An 18881-nucleotide genomic window follows, 5' to 3' on the forward strand; every position below is an offset into this window, starting at 1 on the left:
CTGCTGAAGGCGGATGCCTCACGAGTGGCTGACACTTCTGAAAAACACGCTGTGATTCACTGCGAGTCCAATGACGTCATCCACAGCTTACCCTCCTGCTGTGACACCAGCTTGAGACCCCATTCCCATTGTTTTCCGCTTTGAGCACTCTAATCTTGCAGCAAAAAAAGGAAACCTACACTCACGTCTTTGACTTGTACAAACAGGATACTCGTAAACCAAGTCACTGCTCATAAACCAAGGCATTTTTAGTGATTTCCTTTTGCTCGTAAATCAAAACGCTCGTAAACTAAGGCACTCGTTAACCGAGGTATTACTGTGTATCCAATATCTTCTGGTCTACAATGGGCCAATGTTTACTGATAACTGCTTCACTATATCAGCCCAGCATTCTCAGATATGTGGGCCTAAAATGGTCCAGTGATGGTCCAGCACACTCTCATACAATTAGGGATTGACTATGGCTCCCCTTCTCAGGCCTGCTAGAGGGGACAGAATTCGACCAGTTCATCCTGCAGCACAAATGGATAACTAAAATAAATTGGTCCAGTTCTAGCAGTGGGCTGTTTGGATATCGGTCCACTGCCATATAAAGTGAGTGGTGAAATTTACTTAATGTTGTAATATTAATGTTTGCAAAGTACATAGGATCTTTTTTGAGATTACGTACTACTACTACTACAGGTAACTCTCGATATACGCGAGTATTGCGTCCTTGAAGAGGTCGCGTAAAACAAAAACAATGTAAATCAAACAAGAGGTAGGTTTCTGTCGAAAAATAAGTATTCACTTCATTTAGTGGAGAGAGAGAGAGAGAGAGAAAGAGAATATCCATATCACCGAGATATCCACTCAGGCACTCAGTCTCAGCCTCACTCGTGTGAAGAAGAAATGTGGGACACCATGAGCGACTGGCTAGTATTGGTACCGGTACCGAGCAATCTGATACCAATACCATACCGTATAGCTGGAACCGTTAGTACCGGTACTGGTACCGGTACCTGCCCACCCCTATTGTTGAGTAGCGTGGCAGCGTGGGTACTGTATTGTTGTTCAAGTGGCGCACGGGAAAAACTGAGCTCAGCTGTGTGGCCGCGGCGCCGTGTGAGTCCAGTTGCATGAGACATCCGGTGGCCACTCCATAAAATATCGCGTATAAGTGGAAAAAACGTGTAAATTAAACATTTATTTGGATTTTGGACCCAGCGTTATTTTAAAAACGCGTAAACCAAACTCACGTAAATCAAGAGTTACCTGTACTACTACTACTACTCCTACTACCGCTTTTCCAAGGGGCTAAATTATTCCTCAATAGAACATATGACAGTTTTAACCCATTGACTGCAGATTTCCTACAAGAAGACATCACAAAGCTAGAGGAACGGGTCAAAAAGTGGCTGCTACAATTCAATGAAGGAAAATGTAAACTCATGCACCTTGGAAGGGGTATCCAGCATACCACATGGGAAACACTCCACTGTCCACCACAGAGGCAGAGAAAGACCTGGGACTATATGTTACCAGGCTACCAGTGAAGGCCAAATTCATTCCAATTGCAGTGGATGGGTTAAGGGGATGACTTTCACACAAGATCAATACTTAAATAAGAATATTAATGGTAGTTAAGAGACATAAACTTACATAACAAATGGATAGTGAATACTGTACACAAAAATATTTGTTAATACAGAACTTGAGTGAGTGCGTAATAGAGGACTTACTGGAAGCAGCAGTAGCCGCTGCAGGGAGAGTGGTGGTGACAGGTGCAGCAGCCCCCAAGTCAAAATCAAGCATTTGTTCCATGGTGCTGTAATGGACAAAAAAGTGTACTACAATTGTAATGGTATTCTTTCACAAGAAAATAGTTAACATGGGATAGTGGAACAATATATATATATATATATATATATATATATATATATATATATATATATATATATATATATATATATATATATATATATATATATATATATCTATATATATATTTGGGTGACACATAAATTCGGTTTTTCGATTTTCTACTGGGACGGGCGGCCAACTTGTGAGGTTCCGCCCAGAAGCAACGTGTAAAATATTTTTAAAAAATATTAATATCAAGAGGTCGCTCAAGGAGGTCAAAGTTTGGAATAATTGTGTCAAAATCCTTTTTTTTGCAAATATCGTTCAAAGTGTGTGATGTTGAGAGAATCTAATGCAAGATTCGAATATGATAGTATTCCAGATAATATTGCATATTGTATAATATACCTTCTATAATAATTGTTAATTCAAACATCAAACCTGGCACGAACATAATAACTCGTATAAAACGCGTTGTAAGTCGCGTACGGTACACGTTCAATTCTTGTATGTTTTGGGGCAGTGTTGAGTGACAAGTGTGCCCTGCTGTGCAGCTGTTGTTCAGTCAGCTACACGCGTCACTGCGGGGCGGTTGTTGCACAGCGTGCGCTCCACTGCCTTAGCCTACTGTTTTCTTTTCACCGTGGCAATGGCATCTACAAGATCTAAGACCGAGGTTTATTTACTTGGCTCGTTGGAGCACTCCATCACTGGAACTAAGCTGCCGTCAAAGAAGCAGGTGCTGCAGGTGTTCCTATATCACCATCTGCAAAAGAGAAAGACCAAGAACGACGCAGCAGTGGATACTATGGCAGTGGTGGAAGAATTCTGGAAGCGCGCTCGAATTCCTATGCAGAAGCCGCAGCGAGCAAGAGAAAATATCATCCGTTTGTATGAGAAATGGGTGGCACTGAAAAAGAACAAGAACAGAGCAACAGCGACCCAAAAGGCGAATGAGCGAAAGTTCGTCGACTCGCTCGAAAATCTTTTCGACATTGCTCACGCAAATGCGATGTCGATGATCACGCTGGAAGAAGATCGGGAGTTTTTGAAGGCTCAGAGGGAGGAAGGAAGGCGAGGGTCGATGATTTCAAGGGACACGTCCCTGGCAAAGCAAGAGTCTCGACGCAAGAAACGAAAAGAAGAGGAGCAACGCCGTGTGACAAAGGCTCTTCAAGAGCAAGAGAAGGTGGATGAAACGGCCGAACTTTCATCGAGCTCAAGTTCAACGTGCTCCCCAAAACGACCATTTGATGAAGGCGCTGGTCCATCTGCGTCCCAGATGCCCCCGTCTAAGCGTCCGCGATCGTCGAAGAAGGTACTGGACAGTCACTTGTCTGCCGCATTGGATCGGACCTTGACTTCCGACCGTGACGCAGTTCACCTCATCAGTGCTGCTGCTCGAAGCCTCGGACACGATCCCAACCAACTCGTGATAAATCGTGATAGATCGGCGAAAATTCCGCGCTGTAGCGGCTGCGGAGATCAAGAAATCCTTCAAGCCGTCCGTTCCGCTCATTGTTCATTGGGATGGTAAGATCATCCCCACAGCGGATGGAGGCCCAGCCGTCGACCGTCTTCCAGTACTGGTTTCCGGAGACGGAGTGGAAAAGCTCCTCGCCGTGCCTAGTCTCCCCAATGGAACCGGACAGGCCGCTGCTCACGCCATTATAACAACACTCGAAGATTGGGGAGTTGAGAATCGGGTGGTTGCTCTCTCCTTTGACACCACCGCTTCTAACACTGGTTTGGCAGCAGGGGCATGTTCCATTGTAGAGCAACGACTACGGCGTGATGTCCTCCACCTTGCCTGTCGCCACCACATTTACGAATTAATCTGTGAGAAGGCGTTCTTCACTTGCTTTGGACCCTCTAGCGGTCCTGAAATTCAACTTTTCAAAAGGTTCAAAGGAAAGTGGGAATACTTGGACAGGACGACACCGAAGGCAATGGAGATGGACAAAATGTCACAAAACCTCCGTGAGCGACGTGATGATCTGTTGGTGGAGTTTCAGCGCCTCCTCGACGGGCAGCACCCACGAGACGATTACCGTGAGTTACTTGAACTTTCAATCATCGTCCTTGGTGGCCAGCCGAAGCGAGGCATCCGTATCACCCGCCCTGGTGCTCTACATCGTTCACGATGGATGGCAAAAATCATTTATGCGGTGAAGGTGTTCTTGTTCCGTGACCAAGATAAATTCCAGCTAACACGAGCGGAGCTTTCAAGGATCAAGCGGTTCGTAGAGTTCAGCGTCTCCACCTATGTGGCCCCCTGGTACAAGGCTCCATGCCCAACGTCAGCTCCGGCTCAGGACCTAGCCCTACTGAAAAGCCTGCTGGCCTACCCGGATACGGATGTGGCGAAAGCCACATCTGCGACAGTGGGGCGCCACCTGTGGTATTTAAGTGAGCGGTTGGTAGCTCTGGCGTTCTTCGACGACAACGTTAGCCTAGCGACAAAACGAGATATGGTGAAGGCCTCCAAGGAGCAAGAAGGTTCAGAGGACCCTCCACGTCGAGCCACAGTTGACACCAGAGAAGCCACCTTCACCAATAAGACTATCGCGGACTTCGTGACAACAGGATCAATGAAGCTGTTGCAGCTCATGAGCATCGATATGACCTTTCTCGCCAGTGACCCTGCTGCCTGGAACAAGGATCCGGCCTACTTGGATGCCCAACGCCGCATCAGAGCCCTTCGAGTTGTCAACGACTTGGCGGGCCGAGTTGCTATGATGCAGACATATAACTTGGCCCTAACCAAGGATGAAGGACAAAGCAGTATCTGTTTAAAGTTGTAGTGGCGCAGCGATGGTCCTTCCCTACCGTCAGCAGGTCTTGAGACCCAAACTAGGCGACAATGAGTGGAGATTGACGCCCATGACACCCCCGCCCTTTGAGCGGCTAATACTCATTACACAGAATGAGGGGGACCTAGAAAGGAATGACCTTCAAGCTCGAACAATTGGTACTGAACATAGAACAATCGCCATATCCTAATATTCAAGCACGATAACTGAACACGAAACATATTTAACAAATATACGGGGAAAAAAATCAGAAAAAATATCACAATTTTACACCTCACTGAGCGACCTCTAAATATCAATATTTTAAAAATATTTAATGCACGTCATTTTTGGTCGAAACCTCACAATTCGGCCGCCCGTCCAAGTAGAAATTCTAAAAAAAATTTTTTACACTAAAATAAGTGTCACCCTAAATTTATTATATATATATATATATATATATATATATATATATATATATATATATATATATATATATATATATATATATATATATATATATATGGGTTTCTTGCAGCTGAGTGAAGGGAGAGAGAGAGAGAGAGAGAGAGATTTACAGAGATATACATAGAAAATCAGACCACACAGACCCCATGGTCCACACTAGGTGGTCTGTCCTCAAACCTTCGTGATTCTACATTAATCAGATGGCTCCAAAACGTTGCATTTCTACTCTAGTTAATATTAAGTTCAAGGAAGTGACGGGCGAGCTTGTTTTAGAAGGAGTCAATCGTGTTACACTGGACCACTGACGGTGGGAGCTTATTCCATTCTCACACTAAAACGTTGGTGAATAAAAATTTGGTGCAGTCAGAATTTACTTGTCTACATTTGAGTTTTACGCTTCCTTGTACGCAAAGTGTCACTGATCATAAACAATGTTGATCTGTCTACATTCGTGAAACCATTTAAGTATTTTAAAACATTCGATCAGTTTTCCTCGGAGGCGACGTTTCTCAAGAGAGAACATGTTAAGGGTGGAAAGCCTTTCTTCGTAAGATTTGTTGCGCAAGGAAGGGATCATTTTTGTTGCCCGACGCTGAACACCTAATTTAGCAATGTCCTTTACATGGTGGGGAGACCAAAACTGTATCGCATATTCCAAGTGGGGTCTGACTAAACTATTGTATAGTGGAAGTATTACATCTTTATTCTTGAATAAAAAGTTTCTTTTAATGAAACCCAACATTCTGTTCACTTTATTTGCTGCATTGATGCACTGCTGTGAGAATTTGAGGTTTGACGCGATTTTGACCCCCAAGTCCTTAACGCATTGAACACTTTCGAGTTTAACGCCGCGCATTTCGTAATTGAACTTCTTATTCCTTGTTCCAACTTTAAGGACCTGGCACATGTCTACGTTAAAGGGCATCTCCCATCTAACAGACCAAGCTGAAATTTTGTGCAAATCCTCTTGGAGGCTTTGCCTGTCTTCGTCTGTGTGAACCGAGTTACCAATCTTTGTGTCATCTGCAAATTTACTAATGCGATTATTGAGTCCAACATCAACATCGTTGATGTAGATAATGAAGAGCAGTGGGCCAAGAACCAAGCCCTGAGGGACGCCACTAGTGACCGGCGCCCACTCTGAGTTAAATCCGTCAATCACTACTCTTTGTTGTCTGCTGCTCAACCAATTCGCGATCCATTGGTTTACTTGACCGTCTATACCTATTTGCTTTAATTTGTAAAGTAATTTATGATGTGGAACTTTATCAAATGCTTTCTGGAAATCAAGATAGACTATGTCCAGTGATTTGGTTATGTCATAAACCGTGAAGAGGTCATTATAAAAGGTTAATAGGATTGATAGGCAGGACCTTTTGTTACGGAAGCCATGTTGTTAGTCCGCAATTAATGAGTGGCTTTCAAGGTAACTCACAATTTTGTCTCTAATTATGCTCTCAAGTAGCTTACCTACAACCGAAGTTAGACTAATGGGCCTGTAATTACCTGGTACTTTTTTGTCTCCTTTCTTAAAAATCGGAGTCACGTTAGCCTTTTTCCAATCTGAAGGGACGATGCCTTGTCGCAAGGACATATTGAATACAGTAGTGAGGGAGGAGAGTATTTCGCTCTTTGTTTCTTTGAGCAGAGAAGGATATACTTTGTCAGGTCCAGGACTTTTAGTTGTTTAAAGTGATTGGAGGGCTTTAAGGACTTCATCGGTTGTTATTTCAAAGTTAGGCAGTGCATGCTCAGGATTTACATTAGTACTGGTGTTGGTGGTAGTGGTGGGAGGACTGTTAGTAATAAACTCCGAGGAAAAGTAATTGTTTAATAGGTTTGCGACGTGTTGGCTGTCAGTCACTAGTGCACCATCGCTGTTTGTTAAGGGTCCAATTCCACTTCTGATCGCCTTTCTGTTGTTTATGTAACTGAAGAAGGATTTCAGATTATTTTTACAGTTGGCTGCAATAGTTTCTTCATAGCTACGCTTTACCTGACATACTAATCATTTTACTCATCGCCTGGCATCATGGTAAAGTCTAATGTTTTTGGGCGTGCTTTGCTCTTTCTTTAGCCTGTAAAACAATTTTCTCTCCTTAACTGAGTGTCTAATTTCGCTGTTAAACCAAGGTGGGCTTTTATTAGTGTTACTTCGCTTCTCACGCAAAGGAACAAATGTGTTCTGCTGAGTGAGTAAATGATTTTAAAAGCTTAGCCAGGCGTCCTCTACATTACCGTCATCTGATAGTTGCATTTCTATTAGTTTTCATCGGATTTCTACGAAGTTAGCTCTTTTGAAACTGGGAGAGAGAGAGAGAGAGAGAGATGGTGAAACAAGGATACTCATTGTATTGCTCTATCTCATACAATCTGCTTGCATTAACAAAATTGCAGGTGTTGTGGCTGTGAACATAGTTATACCATTGCTAAAAGTTGATAATCTGCTTTCTTTAAATTTTTGTTGGAGAACGAAGAATATTATAATGGAATTAATATACCAATAACCTTATCTCAATATTAGAGGCTTGCCATCAAAATTTCACATTTTTAGTAGTCATAGTTAGTGAGCACATCTGTACCTCGTGATGTCATGCCCTGAGCCATTTTGGGGCCAAGACTCACTGTCCTTCCTCGTCCTAGACCAAGCAAGCAAGCTCATTCCCATGGGAGACTCTGCCGCTTTCAGGTGAGGAAAGAGCTGTTCTCAGTGTTCACCTCACTTTGGTCATAACAATATATCTGAGATCCTTACGAGAGATTCCACCACTTTCAGTTGCTGAAGGCAAGCCTGACTGGTGGAAGGCTGTGAGCTGCCCAGACCAAGTCCAGCACGCAGCCCCAAGGGCAAGAATGAAATGACAAAAGAGGTCTGAAAAAAGAAGTGGAGGCTAAGAGATGTAGGATGGGAGAATTTCCAGGTAGATCTGAGTGAAAGAAACTGGGAGTTTGATGGTGTGCAGGATGTGGATGCACTGAATGAGAGGCTTGTAGAGAATGTAAGAAAAACTGCAGTCCGCAACATTGGGTGTGTCAAAATGAATGGTAGAAAGCGTGTGAGCAAACCGTGGTGGAATGCAAGTGTTAGGGAAGCAAGGAAGGAGCAGAAGAGGTTGAATAGATTGTGTCAGCAGCTGAAGAGAAAGAGGCATGATAGCGAGGAAGCTGAGGGTGCGTATCAGAATGCATGGGAAGGATATGTTAGGCATCAACGACTGACGAAACGAACGATTATGAGTGCGAAGGTTGACTGCGAAAGAGGTGTGATTCAGAGCCTGAGAGAGAAGGGGCTTGAGGGTGGCCATGAATGGTATAGATTCCTAAGAGGTGAGAGGATGAGTGACAGTGATGATGTAGAAAGACTGAAGGTGGATGGTGTAATAATTACAGATGAAGAGAAAATGAGGGAGGCAGTCAAGGAGTTTTGGGAGAAAATAGGAGGAGTGGGTGAAGAAATGAACGTGAGAGAAGCGGGTGTGACCAGGGAGAGGAAAGATGCAACTGAGCTGAATGAAAGGATCAGTAGGGAGGAAGCTGAGAGGTGTATTAAGAGACAGAAAGATGGAAAAGCAGCAGGACCAGATGATATCCCGTACGAGCTTTATAAGAATGGTGGTGAGAGTGTTATTGACAGAATGACTGACTTGTTTAACCAGGTGTGGGAGGAAGAGAGAGTAAGGTGACTTTGATACATAAGGGTGGACACAAGAGTAGACAGGAGCTTAAGAATTACAGACCAATCTCCCTTGTAAACACAATGGGGAAAGTTTTTTGTGCAGTGCTGAATGAAAGGTTGTGTAAATGGATTGAGAGATATAGGGTACTAGGTGAGGAACAGAATGGTTTCTGGGTTGACAGGAGAGCTTATGTTTGTGGTGAATGAATTGATTGAAAGGAAAAAGAGAGCAGGAGAAAAGTTGTAGTTAGGTTTTCTAGACATAGAGAAAGCTTACGACAGGGTTAATAGGAGTATGTTGTGTAGAGTGCTGGAGCAGACTGGATTGAGTGATAAGTTTGTGAACATAATTAGGAGTATGTATGCAGGCACAAGAGTTAAATACAGGTTAGGGAACCTAGAGACAGACTGGGTGAAGAGCAAGAGAGGAGTGAGGCAGGGTTGCATTCTGTCACCAACATTATTTAGCCTGTATACAGAGAAGCAAGCAGTTAGGATGAGAAGAATGAATGCAGGAGTGAAAGTTGGAGAGGACAAGTTGTGTGTGTTGTTGTATGCGGACAATGTTGTGATTTTGAGTGACTCTGCTGGAGACTTACAAAGAATGTTAGATGTGGTAGGGGGCTATAGAAGAGATTTTGGTGTTAGATTTAGTAGTGAGAAGAGCAAAATTATGATAGTCAATAGGTCAGAGGATGAGAGAAACAACTTGGAGACTGGAAGGGAATGAGTTGGAACAGATGGAAGAATACAAGTATCTAGGGGTGTGGATGGAGGTAAATGGATGCCATAGGGCCAAGAATATAAAGATAAGTATGACATACCAGTGGGTAGACTGTTTGGGGAGTGCAGCGAGGATGAGAGCGAGCAAGTATGATGTCATCCGTGAGGTTTGGAAGAGTGTGGCTGTCCCGAGCATTATGTATGGAATGGATGTGATGACATGGAATGACAGTGAGATAGAAAAATTGGAAGTGGGGCAGAATAGGGTAGCAAGAATGGCACTAAATGCACCAAGGTTTGTAGCAATAGAGGCTCTTAGGGGTGATATGGGATGGAGCCCGTTTTGGGAAAGACTAGTAAAGGCAACCTTGAGATATAAAGTGAGGCTGGAACAAATGGAGGATGCAAGATTAACACGAAAAGTGTGAATCTTGAGAGATAGCAAATGGGTGAATAAATGTGGGCGAATGATAAACAGGAATGTTGCGCTAAGTAGGTGGGTATACCGACCCTTTTGAAGATAGGCAAAATGTGTTTGAATGGAGAATAACAAACAGAAATGGAGAGGGGTTTGAGAGGGATGTTAGAAAGTGGAAGAATGTGATAGTTATGGCAGTAAAAGATGAGGGATTGAGCAAGTGGAAGAATGAGATGGAAAGAAAGGAAACTCTCGACTGGTACAGGGAGAAAGAGGCCCCAGTGTGAGGTGCAGTACGAGGGAGGCCTGGGAGGTGATCTTCTTTTCCATACATACATAGCATACCAATACCACATGGGAAACACTCCACTATCCACCACAAAGGCAGAGAAAAACCTGGGACTATATGTTACCAGGCTACCAGTGAAGGCAAAATCCATGCCAATCGCAGCAGACAGGTTAAGGAAAACAATGTTTACCCTATGGCTGCTGCTTCCTTCCTTCCTTTAGCTCATTTATCATGCCGATCAAATCATTACTCTTTCAGTAAGGATCAATATCTTATAAGGGGCTGTTCAAGACATACAAAACACCTATGGGGGGAGGGGGTGCGGTGACACATCACGAGTGTGACATGTTTTTTCAGAGATAAGGAAATCAAGTAAATAATAAGAGAACATTTTCATTTCAAATAAATCTTGAATTCTTAATATTGTGACAATATTACAAAGATAAACATACAAAATAATTTGCTGGTGCAGTGCAGCAGACCATCAGATAGGAACTTAAGAGATTGGCATTAAATGGAATTCACGCTTAATGGAGGTGTTGTTTCAATGGGTTTTATCAATTTGGAACTGGTGGGACTTTTTTGTGTAGAATTTCTTAGTAGCAAAATACAATACATAAACATATGGCTATGGTGCTGCTCCTGCAAGCAGACCATACAAGTAGCTGAGAGGAAAAGTGAGTCAGTGTTTAGATGCTCCAGTGAAGGCACTAACGCTGCAGGGTGAAGGTGATGAAGCAAGGCTGTTCCAGAGTTTACCAGTGACTGACTAATTATTGCACCAAAGATTAAGACATCATAGGGGAGCTGTAGTAGAGCTGTATAAATATAAATTTCTACAGCTCTGAAAAACAGTCTTGTGGAGAGGGTAAGGTGAGGGCAGTGACTGTAAACTTGTAAACAAAGTAGGAGGTGCACTATGCGCGTCAGGAAGGCTTAGTTTGGGTGAAAAGTTATTATGAGTTGCATCTGATGCACACAAATTTAAAGAATCGTTCAATTTCAAAATTTCATTCAACTGTGTGTCTACACAGTTGAAATATATATTCAACAACAATGGGCGGCAATGCTGGAGAAGGATCACATCCTTCTTAGTACTCATAGGAGGATCCTCCAGGACCATTAGGGTTCTCCAGAGTGCTGACTACTTTATGGGCGACCACAGACTTGTTGCTGCAAAACTGAGGATACGCATCAGGTACAAAAACCTTTCAAGATGCAACCCTCCAGGATTCCATTTTGAGAAACTGAGGGACCAGGCGTGTGTTCAGGAGTATGCAGTGGCAGTCTCAAATCGGTTTAAAGTGCTTGGTACTTTGGAGGACCATGGAGAGTTGTGAGATACTTTTAACCTGTTAGCAGTGACAGGCCAAATTTGCGGTGTTACCATGTACCAGCGATGGGCCAAATATTTCCCATGATATAAACCCCCAAAAATAGATGATGCACAAACTGATCATAAATGCGTTGATATATATTATGAAATGGTTTGTGCGAGTAATGATTTTTCTCATTTTTCTCGCTCAGAGGGGCCTTTAACCTTTGTGCGTCGGGTGACAGGAATTCCCACTCGGGCAGAGAGCGTCGGGTGGCGGGAGTTCCCGCCCTCTGCTGTCCTGCCAAGATTTGTACTCCTGTGATGTAATTATTGTGTCCAGTGGTTGATGGCAGTCCCTGTCCTATGTTTCACACCAAATCCCAGAGCACTACAGACCACTGTGATGGAGAAACATGTGTCATGACCCAGGTATTTATTTTCTCTTTTCCTATTCTCCAACATGACCTCTGTGTGTATCGAAACACACAAGAAATTAATCAAGACAAGGAGAGGGTATTCGCCGGCTGCCTGGGATTGAACCCGCGACCAGCGTGACGGAAGAGCCACTCCTTACTGAGTCGGCCAAAGAGGTACCCCACTGGCTAAGTGGGTCATGGGAGGCTCGTTCATCAGGCATAGTCGCCGCACTACACATGCTGAAAATGATTTCCCCATGTCCGGATGCGTGGAGGAAGGGAGTGCGCCACCGGGCCCCTGTTCCTCTACCCCTAACATCATGGAGTGCGCTAAGCCACCGTATACGGGAATTTTGAATAGCAGCGGTGTCATAAGAGCCCTGTTTGATGAGATGCTTTCTCCTTTGGAAAGTGGTGATTCAGGGTCTGAGGAGTTAGAAGATGAATTAAAACAGATTGGGGCACAGTCTGTTTCTGTGGCGGCTGTTCACAACACGCTGCCTCGCACCACCACAACACAGTCTTTTCCTGCTTTTCCAATCACATCTACTGTCAATGAAAGTGACAAAGGACATGTTGATGATCCTGGGAAGGTAAATGACTCATGAAGCGAGACAGAGGCTGAGAGAAGTGTGGCTCCAAAACGTCATTGCCGCTGGCCCTGCAGCCATCAAACACCCTCCCCCACACCTACAGTACCCTCTCGAGTTTCGCGCTTGCTTCATTCCGAAGGTATGGCGCTAAACTCGAGGACTGTGAAACTCAAGGTATTGAAATACATGTAAAAGCGCTTATTGGTTCCGGCCTGTGGAAAAAAATACTTTTTTTTTTCAGCTTGACTCCCTTGTTATCACAATTTTTTTCAACTTTATTCCCTTGTTATCTCAAAAGACGTACCTTGGTAAAAGGCAGAAAATGGGAAGTGAGAACAGGTCGTTCTGAAGCCGCAGCTGAAGGCGGCTGCCTTACAATTGGCTGGCAGTTCTGAATACATGCTTGTGATCCACGTGGTGTCGTCTGCTAAAGTAAGGGCGGTTGCTCGCGCTCACCCGTGCACAGTTGGACAAACCTATAGCTTCTGGTAGTTTTCTGTGTGTTATGGTATAATCTGCTAACTCTTTCTGTTATATATCATCAAATCACTAACATCATGATTGACTTTTCAATGCCTATTGAAGGTAAACTGCTGCCGCAATCACAAAATAGCTCGCAAAGAGGTTCAACTTGTTTACTGCTCTGCTCTGCTAAGTGTTATTTCTGATTCATTACATTCCATCACCCTCACCTTAACACACTTGCTTTCCTTCGCTGTAGTAACCCCATACATCTCACAACCTCACAGTGGTGCACGCAAGCTCCTTCTAAATGTTCTACACGTTTTTTTTTTCCTATTCATTTTCCAGGAAGTGTTTATATTAAGTGCTGTTTCAGGCTGTAATTTTCCTTGTTAAACGGAAATTTCCAGGCCACCAGACGACACCAGCTCTTGCCGTATTCCCAGGGACCCTTTGTTTCACCGGGACCCTCTGTTTCACTACGCTCAGCGGAAGGATCAGCCAATATGCCCTCAAATTTGAAACGTTGTTCTAACTGTGGCCTTCGCCAAGCTCCAGTACTTTAGGACAAGTAGCAGGCAAGCGAGACTTGCCGTTTCTGCATCAAGGCAGAGCAAGATGAAAGAAAAATCAAGCACCTGGAATCCACGATCCACTCGTTAACACGGGACATGAAATATTTGGCGGGCGAGTCACAGCGTGTAGCAGGTGTTCCTGCTCATCTACTCACGGGGTACCTCACCCCCTTCCTTCCACCCCTGCTTCTCCCCATACAGCAGCCTCCTTCTCCCTGCCTCCCCTCCTCGCTAGTGCCTTCTCCATTCACTTCCCCCTCCTCCTGCATCTCCCTCTTCCTTCCACTCCTCCAGCCACTTCTCTCCTCTCCTCCCCTCTCCTCCTCACCCGCCATCTCCCCTCTCCACTCCACCATACTTCCCTTCCTTCTGCCGCTGACTCTCATTCATCACCCCCTCCCCTTTCCTCCACCTCTTCCCTCCTTCCGACTCTTCCTGCTCTTCCTCGCATTCTCTCTCCTTGTCCTCCCCCACCTCCCCTCCTCTGCTACAGCTACCTCCCCGCCTCCTCCTCTCCCCTCCTCCTCCCACCCTCCTCCCCTGCCTCCCCACCACCTCCACCACCACCTCAGCCAACTCCTCCTGCCCCCCTCCCCCTTCGACGTCATCCCCTTCATCTCTCTCCTTCTTCCACCCATCGTCCTCCTCCTCCTCCTCCTCCTCCTCCTCCTCCTCCTCCTCCTCCTCCCCTGCTGCCGCCCCTCCCTCTCCTCCTTTAGCGGCTTCCCTTCCGTCTACTGACAAAGTTAATAAGAGGAAAGTACTGGTGGTTGGGGACTCTCAAGTCAGGTTAATTGACAGGTACTTTTGTTCAAGGGATAAGGAAAATAGGCTTCGAGTGTGCTTTCCCTGGGCAGGCATCCAGCACGTATCTGACAGAATGGAGGAAATTTTAGCAGGGGAGGGGACACAGCCAATCGTCTTCTGCAGTTTCGGTGGTAATGACATCAGTAAGGTGGGTAGCGGAGATATTTCGGCGCTTCAGGGAATCGTTTGCTAAAGTGAGGGACTTCGGGGGGGGTGCCGGCTGTTTGTGGGGTTTTGCCGAGGAGGCGGGTGGGAGAGGGATGGCTTTCCAGAGCCTTAGCAGTAAACAGCAGGCTGGCGGCCCACTGCAAGCGAAATGGTTGGCTTTTCCTTGACAATTGGGACCTCTTCTACAATAAAGGCACCTTGTATGCCAAGGATGGCGTGCACCTATCATTCCAGGGGGTGGAGGTTCTCGCAGACTCCCTCGAGTGATCACTTAGCACCCTACAGGATTTTTTAGAGTAGGCGAGGGGGGAGGGCCTGTCAATGCATCGCAGACTGGGACTAGGGGGCGCAGGAGAAATCGAAAGGATATAAGAAAGGATGGGCTAACGGCTTATTACACCAACAGTAGGAGTCTCAGGAACAAGATAGATCTACTGAGGGGGAAAGCATGTGTCGAGAAATTCGACATTATAGCTATCACGGAAACATGGGTGGATACTGCCAACAAAAACTTCATGTCTGAGTATGAAATAGATGGTTACCAGATGTTTCACAAAGATAGAAAGGGAAGAAGGGGAGGGGGGGTGGCACTTTATGTTAAAGACACACTTAAATGTTCCGCTAACAACTCTATTCAAACAAATGGCGACTCAGAATCAGTTTGGGTGGACGTCCACAAAGGGAAAGACAAACTAATTTTAGGGGTTCTTTACAGGCCACCCAACCTCAGCAGGCAGGACACTGATATATTACTACAAGAGGTAGGCAGGGCGAGCAGGAGCAAAAATGTCTGCATAATGGGGGATTTTAACTATAGGAATATAGATTGGGAAGGCGTGGTGGGTGATCTAGAGTCTGAGGATTTTCTGAAAGTAATACAAGATAATTTTCTCAAGCAGGCAGTAACAGAGCCCACCAGGGGTAACAACATTCTGGACTTGGTCTTAACTAACACCGAGTATATGATCAGTGAGCTAGATGTTGGGGGAGAATTAGGTGGCAGTGATCACAAGGAAATTAGGTTTAAATTAGACTGGGCGGTGACCCATGAACTCAACCCTGTGTTGGTGCCCGACTTTAGAAGAGCTGATTATGAGGGGCTCAGAAGACACCTTGAGGAGGTAAATTGGGAAACCTTAGGGCTAGATGAGGGCCAGATCTCAGGGCTGTAACCGGAAAGACAGGGGAACCATGTAGAAATGACCTACAATAATTTAGTTAGAGAAATTGCAGAGGGTCAGAGACAGCATATCCCTTACCAAGCACGTAGGAAGGAAAATAACGACCCCAAATGGATGACCCGCAGACTCAAGCATGAAATAGGCTTGAAGAGAGGAATTTATAGGAAAATAAAGAACGGAGAGATCCACCTCAGGGGTAGGTATGTTGAGCTAGCCAGGTCGGTGAAGAAGAACACCCGCCTAGCAAAAAGAAATTATGAGATTAGGGTAGCCAACGAGGCCAAGAGCGATCCCAAGGGCTTCTTCAAATTGTACAGGATGAAAACAAGGGACAGAATTGGACCGTTGAAAACAAACACGGGCGAGCTCGTTGAGAATGGAGAAGATATGAGCCAAATGATGAATGACTATTTCCTCTCAGTTTTCACGCAGGAAAATCTAACATCCATGCCGGAGAGAGTTCAGGTATATGAGGGCGAAGAGAACGACAAGTTGAGGGATGTGATCATCACTAGGCAAGTAGTCCAGGATGAGATTGGTAGGTTGAAGAAAAACAAATCGCCGGGCCCAGACCAAGTATTCCCAAGGGTTCTGAAAGAGTGCAAGGAAGTCCTTAGTGGCCCTCTTGCCGATATCTTTAAAATGTCGGTGAATTCTGGGTATGTGCCCAATCAATGGAAAGTAGCTAATGTGACGCCGATTTTCAAAAAGGGAGACAAGTCAGCCACCTCAAACTATCGCCCAATTAGCTTAACATCAGTTGTAGGAAAGATGTTGGAGTCAATTATAGCCGGGAGCATTAGGGACCATCTAGAGAAGCATAGTTTAATTCATGACTCACAGCATGGGTTCACAAAGGGTAGGTTTTGCCTTACTAACCTGTTGTCCTTCTACACTAAAGTGATCGAGGCGGTTGACAGAGATGAAAACTATGACATATTATATCTAGATTTCAGTAAAGTGTTCGACAAAGTCCCTCATCACCGGCTATTACTAAAATTACAGGCTCATGGCGTGGATGGGAAAGTTTTGAACTGGATCAGGGCGTGGCTTAGTGGTAGGAAGCAGAGAGTGCAAATCAATGGTAGGAAATCTGAATGGGGCAGTGTTACGAGTGGAGTCCCACAGGGGTCGGTGCTGGGTCCTCTGCTTTTTATTATTTACATCAATGACTTGGACACAGGAATTAGTAGCGATGTCAGTAAGTTCGCAGATGATACCAAGATCGGTAGAGTAATCCAATCAGACAGCGACGCTACCGTTCTCCAGGATGAGCTTGACAGACTATATGATTGGGCGAGGAAGTGGCAGATGGAATTCAATGTCGGGAAGTGTAGCATTTTGAGTGTAGGTAGGAATAACCCCTTACACAATTACTCCTTAAATGACACTCCTCTAAGCAGGTCTGGGCGTGAGAGAGACTTAGGAGTCCTAGTGAGCGCTGACCTCCGTCCTAGGGCTCAATGCATTCAGGCTAAAAATCGGGCCAACAGAGTACTTGGTTTCATCTCAAGGAGCGTAAGCAATAGGAGCGCTGAAGTCATCCTCAAACTTTACTTAGAACTAGTTAGACCTCATCTCGATTATGCAGTTCAGTTCTGGTCCCCCTACTATAGAATGGATATCAAGATGTTAGAATCTGTACAGAGGAGGATGACAAAGATGATTCAAGGGGTGAGAAATTTGCCTTATGAAGACAGGCTGAAGCAGTTAAATCTACACTCTCTAGAAAGGCGAAGGGTGCGAGGAGACTTGATCGAAGTTTATAAATGGATGAAGGGATTTCAAAAAGGGGATGTCAATAAAATTTTGAGAGTGAAAGAGCCAGGTAGGATGCGTGGCAATGGTTTAAAGTTGGACAAATTCAGATTCAACAAAGACATAGGCAAGAATTGGTTCACCAATAGAGTGGTGGACGAATGGAACAGGCTTGGGAGCCATGTTGTGGGTGCCAATACCATAGATACATTCAAGAAGAGGTTAGATAAAGCCATGGATGGTGAGGTAAGGTGGGGTTGAGTGTACAGGAGCTGCCTTGTATAGGCCAACTGGCCTCTTGCAGACTCCTTACGTTCTTATGTTCTTATATTTCCAAGACCACAAGCGAACAAAAAAGAACAAATCCAGGCAAATTAACACTTTTAATGCTGTGTATTCCCACAGCGCGCATGCATGGTGGACAGCAGAATGACTAATTTCAGCGGGAAGATATTTCTCACAACACCAGCCAGTGTAGTGGACCTTCTTCTTTTGACCTGTAATGTTTTGTATCACTTTTTAGGTCCTCCTTCTCCACATTTTTATACTTCTCAACATGCACTTAGGGCCGCTTTCACAGTGATTTTGTGATCGTTACCAATGGCGGCGATCGCCCCTCTAGTATTTCCATGTGAAACTGGCCGATGGGTAGTGATGTGATGTGATGGTGTCGGAGGTATTGCCTTTACAACGGCACCTCATGGTGGCTGCGGGGTTAGCCTCGCCCCGCACCTTACCACACACTCTCAACACCTGTCACTTTCTCTGCAGCCGCCACTACCCCACAGGCCAATTTCACGTGGAAAACTATAGCGTCAATCGCCGCCATTGGTAACAATCAAAACAAACAGTGACTGTGAAAGCGGCCCTTATTTACTTCACAGTGCACACTTATACACTTCACCCTGATCTTAGGTGTTTTTCTGTTCTTTTCTTTCCCTGATTTTGGTTTTCTATGCCCTTTTGCTATTTTCCACTGTTACTTTTCACCGTTGCTGCCATGCATTACAGGTCAAAAGAAGAAGAAGAAGAAAATATCACTGGAAGATCTACAATTTTCATAGACTCGAGAAAAATCTTTTTTGGACTGTGGCTCCCCAGCACGGGGTGTTCTCTTATCTTGTTAATCAAGTAGTAAGCAAAGCAGCTCTGCCAGTCCATTTTACGAGTCTCTTGGTGGGCCATCTTCCACTGCTCCTCACTCCTCAGCCACTGCCGTTGTCTGTTTGTTTGCATACAGCCGTGAAGTACCCACGCTCGTACCCACAACCGTTTTCCATTCATACGGACAACCAACAACTTGCTCCCAGATGGGCATATGGGCAACCACGGTTGCTCATACCCCCAATAGTTGGACACCGCCTTTTAAGGCAGCACGCATGACGCCGACGGTAG

General features: G+C 45.0%; 1 protein-coding gene across 2 annotated transcripts in view; it reads right to left on the bottom strand.

Moving 5' to 3' along the window:
• LOC127009846 (uncharacterized) overlaps positions 1-18881 on the bottom strand; it is a 148249-nt gene that overhangs the window by 85520 nt on the left and 43848 nt on the right. For both annotated transcript variants that reach the window (XM_050883213.1, XM_050883214.1), the window contains one exon: positions 1722-1807. In XM_050883213.1, the coding sequence (XP_050739170.1) occupies positions 1722-1807 (86 nt within the window). The remainder of the gene's footprint in view (positions 1-1721; positions 1808-18881) is intronic.

The sequence above is a fragment of the Eriocheir sinensis genome, chromosome 42 (genome assembly GCF_024679095.1).
Source record: "Eriocheir sinensis breed Jianghai 21 chromosome 42, ASM2467909v1, whole genome shotgun sequence".
Lineage (NCBI taxonomy): Eukaryota > Metazoa > Arthropoda > Malacostraca > Decapoda > Varunidae > Eriocheir > Eriocheir sinensis.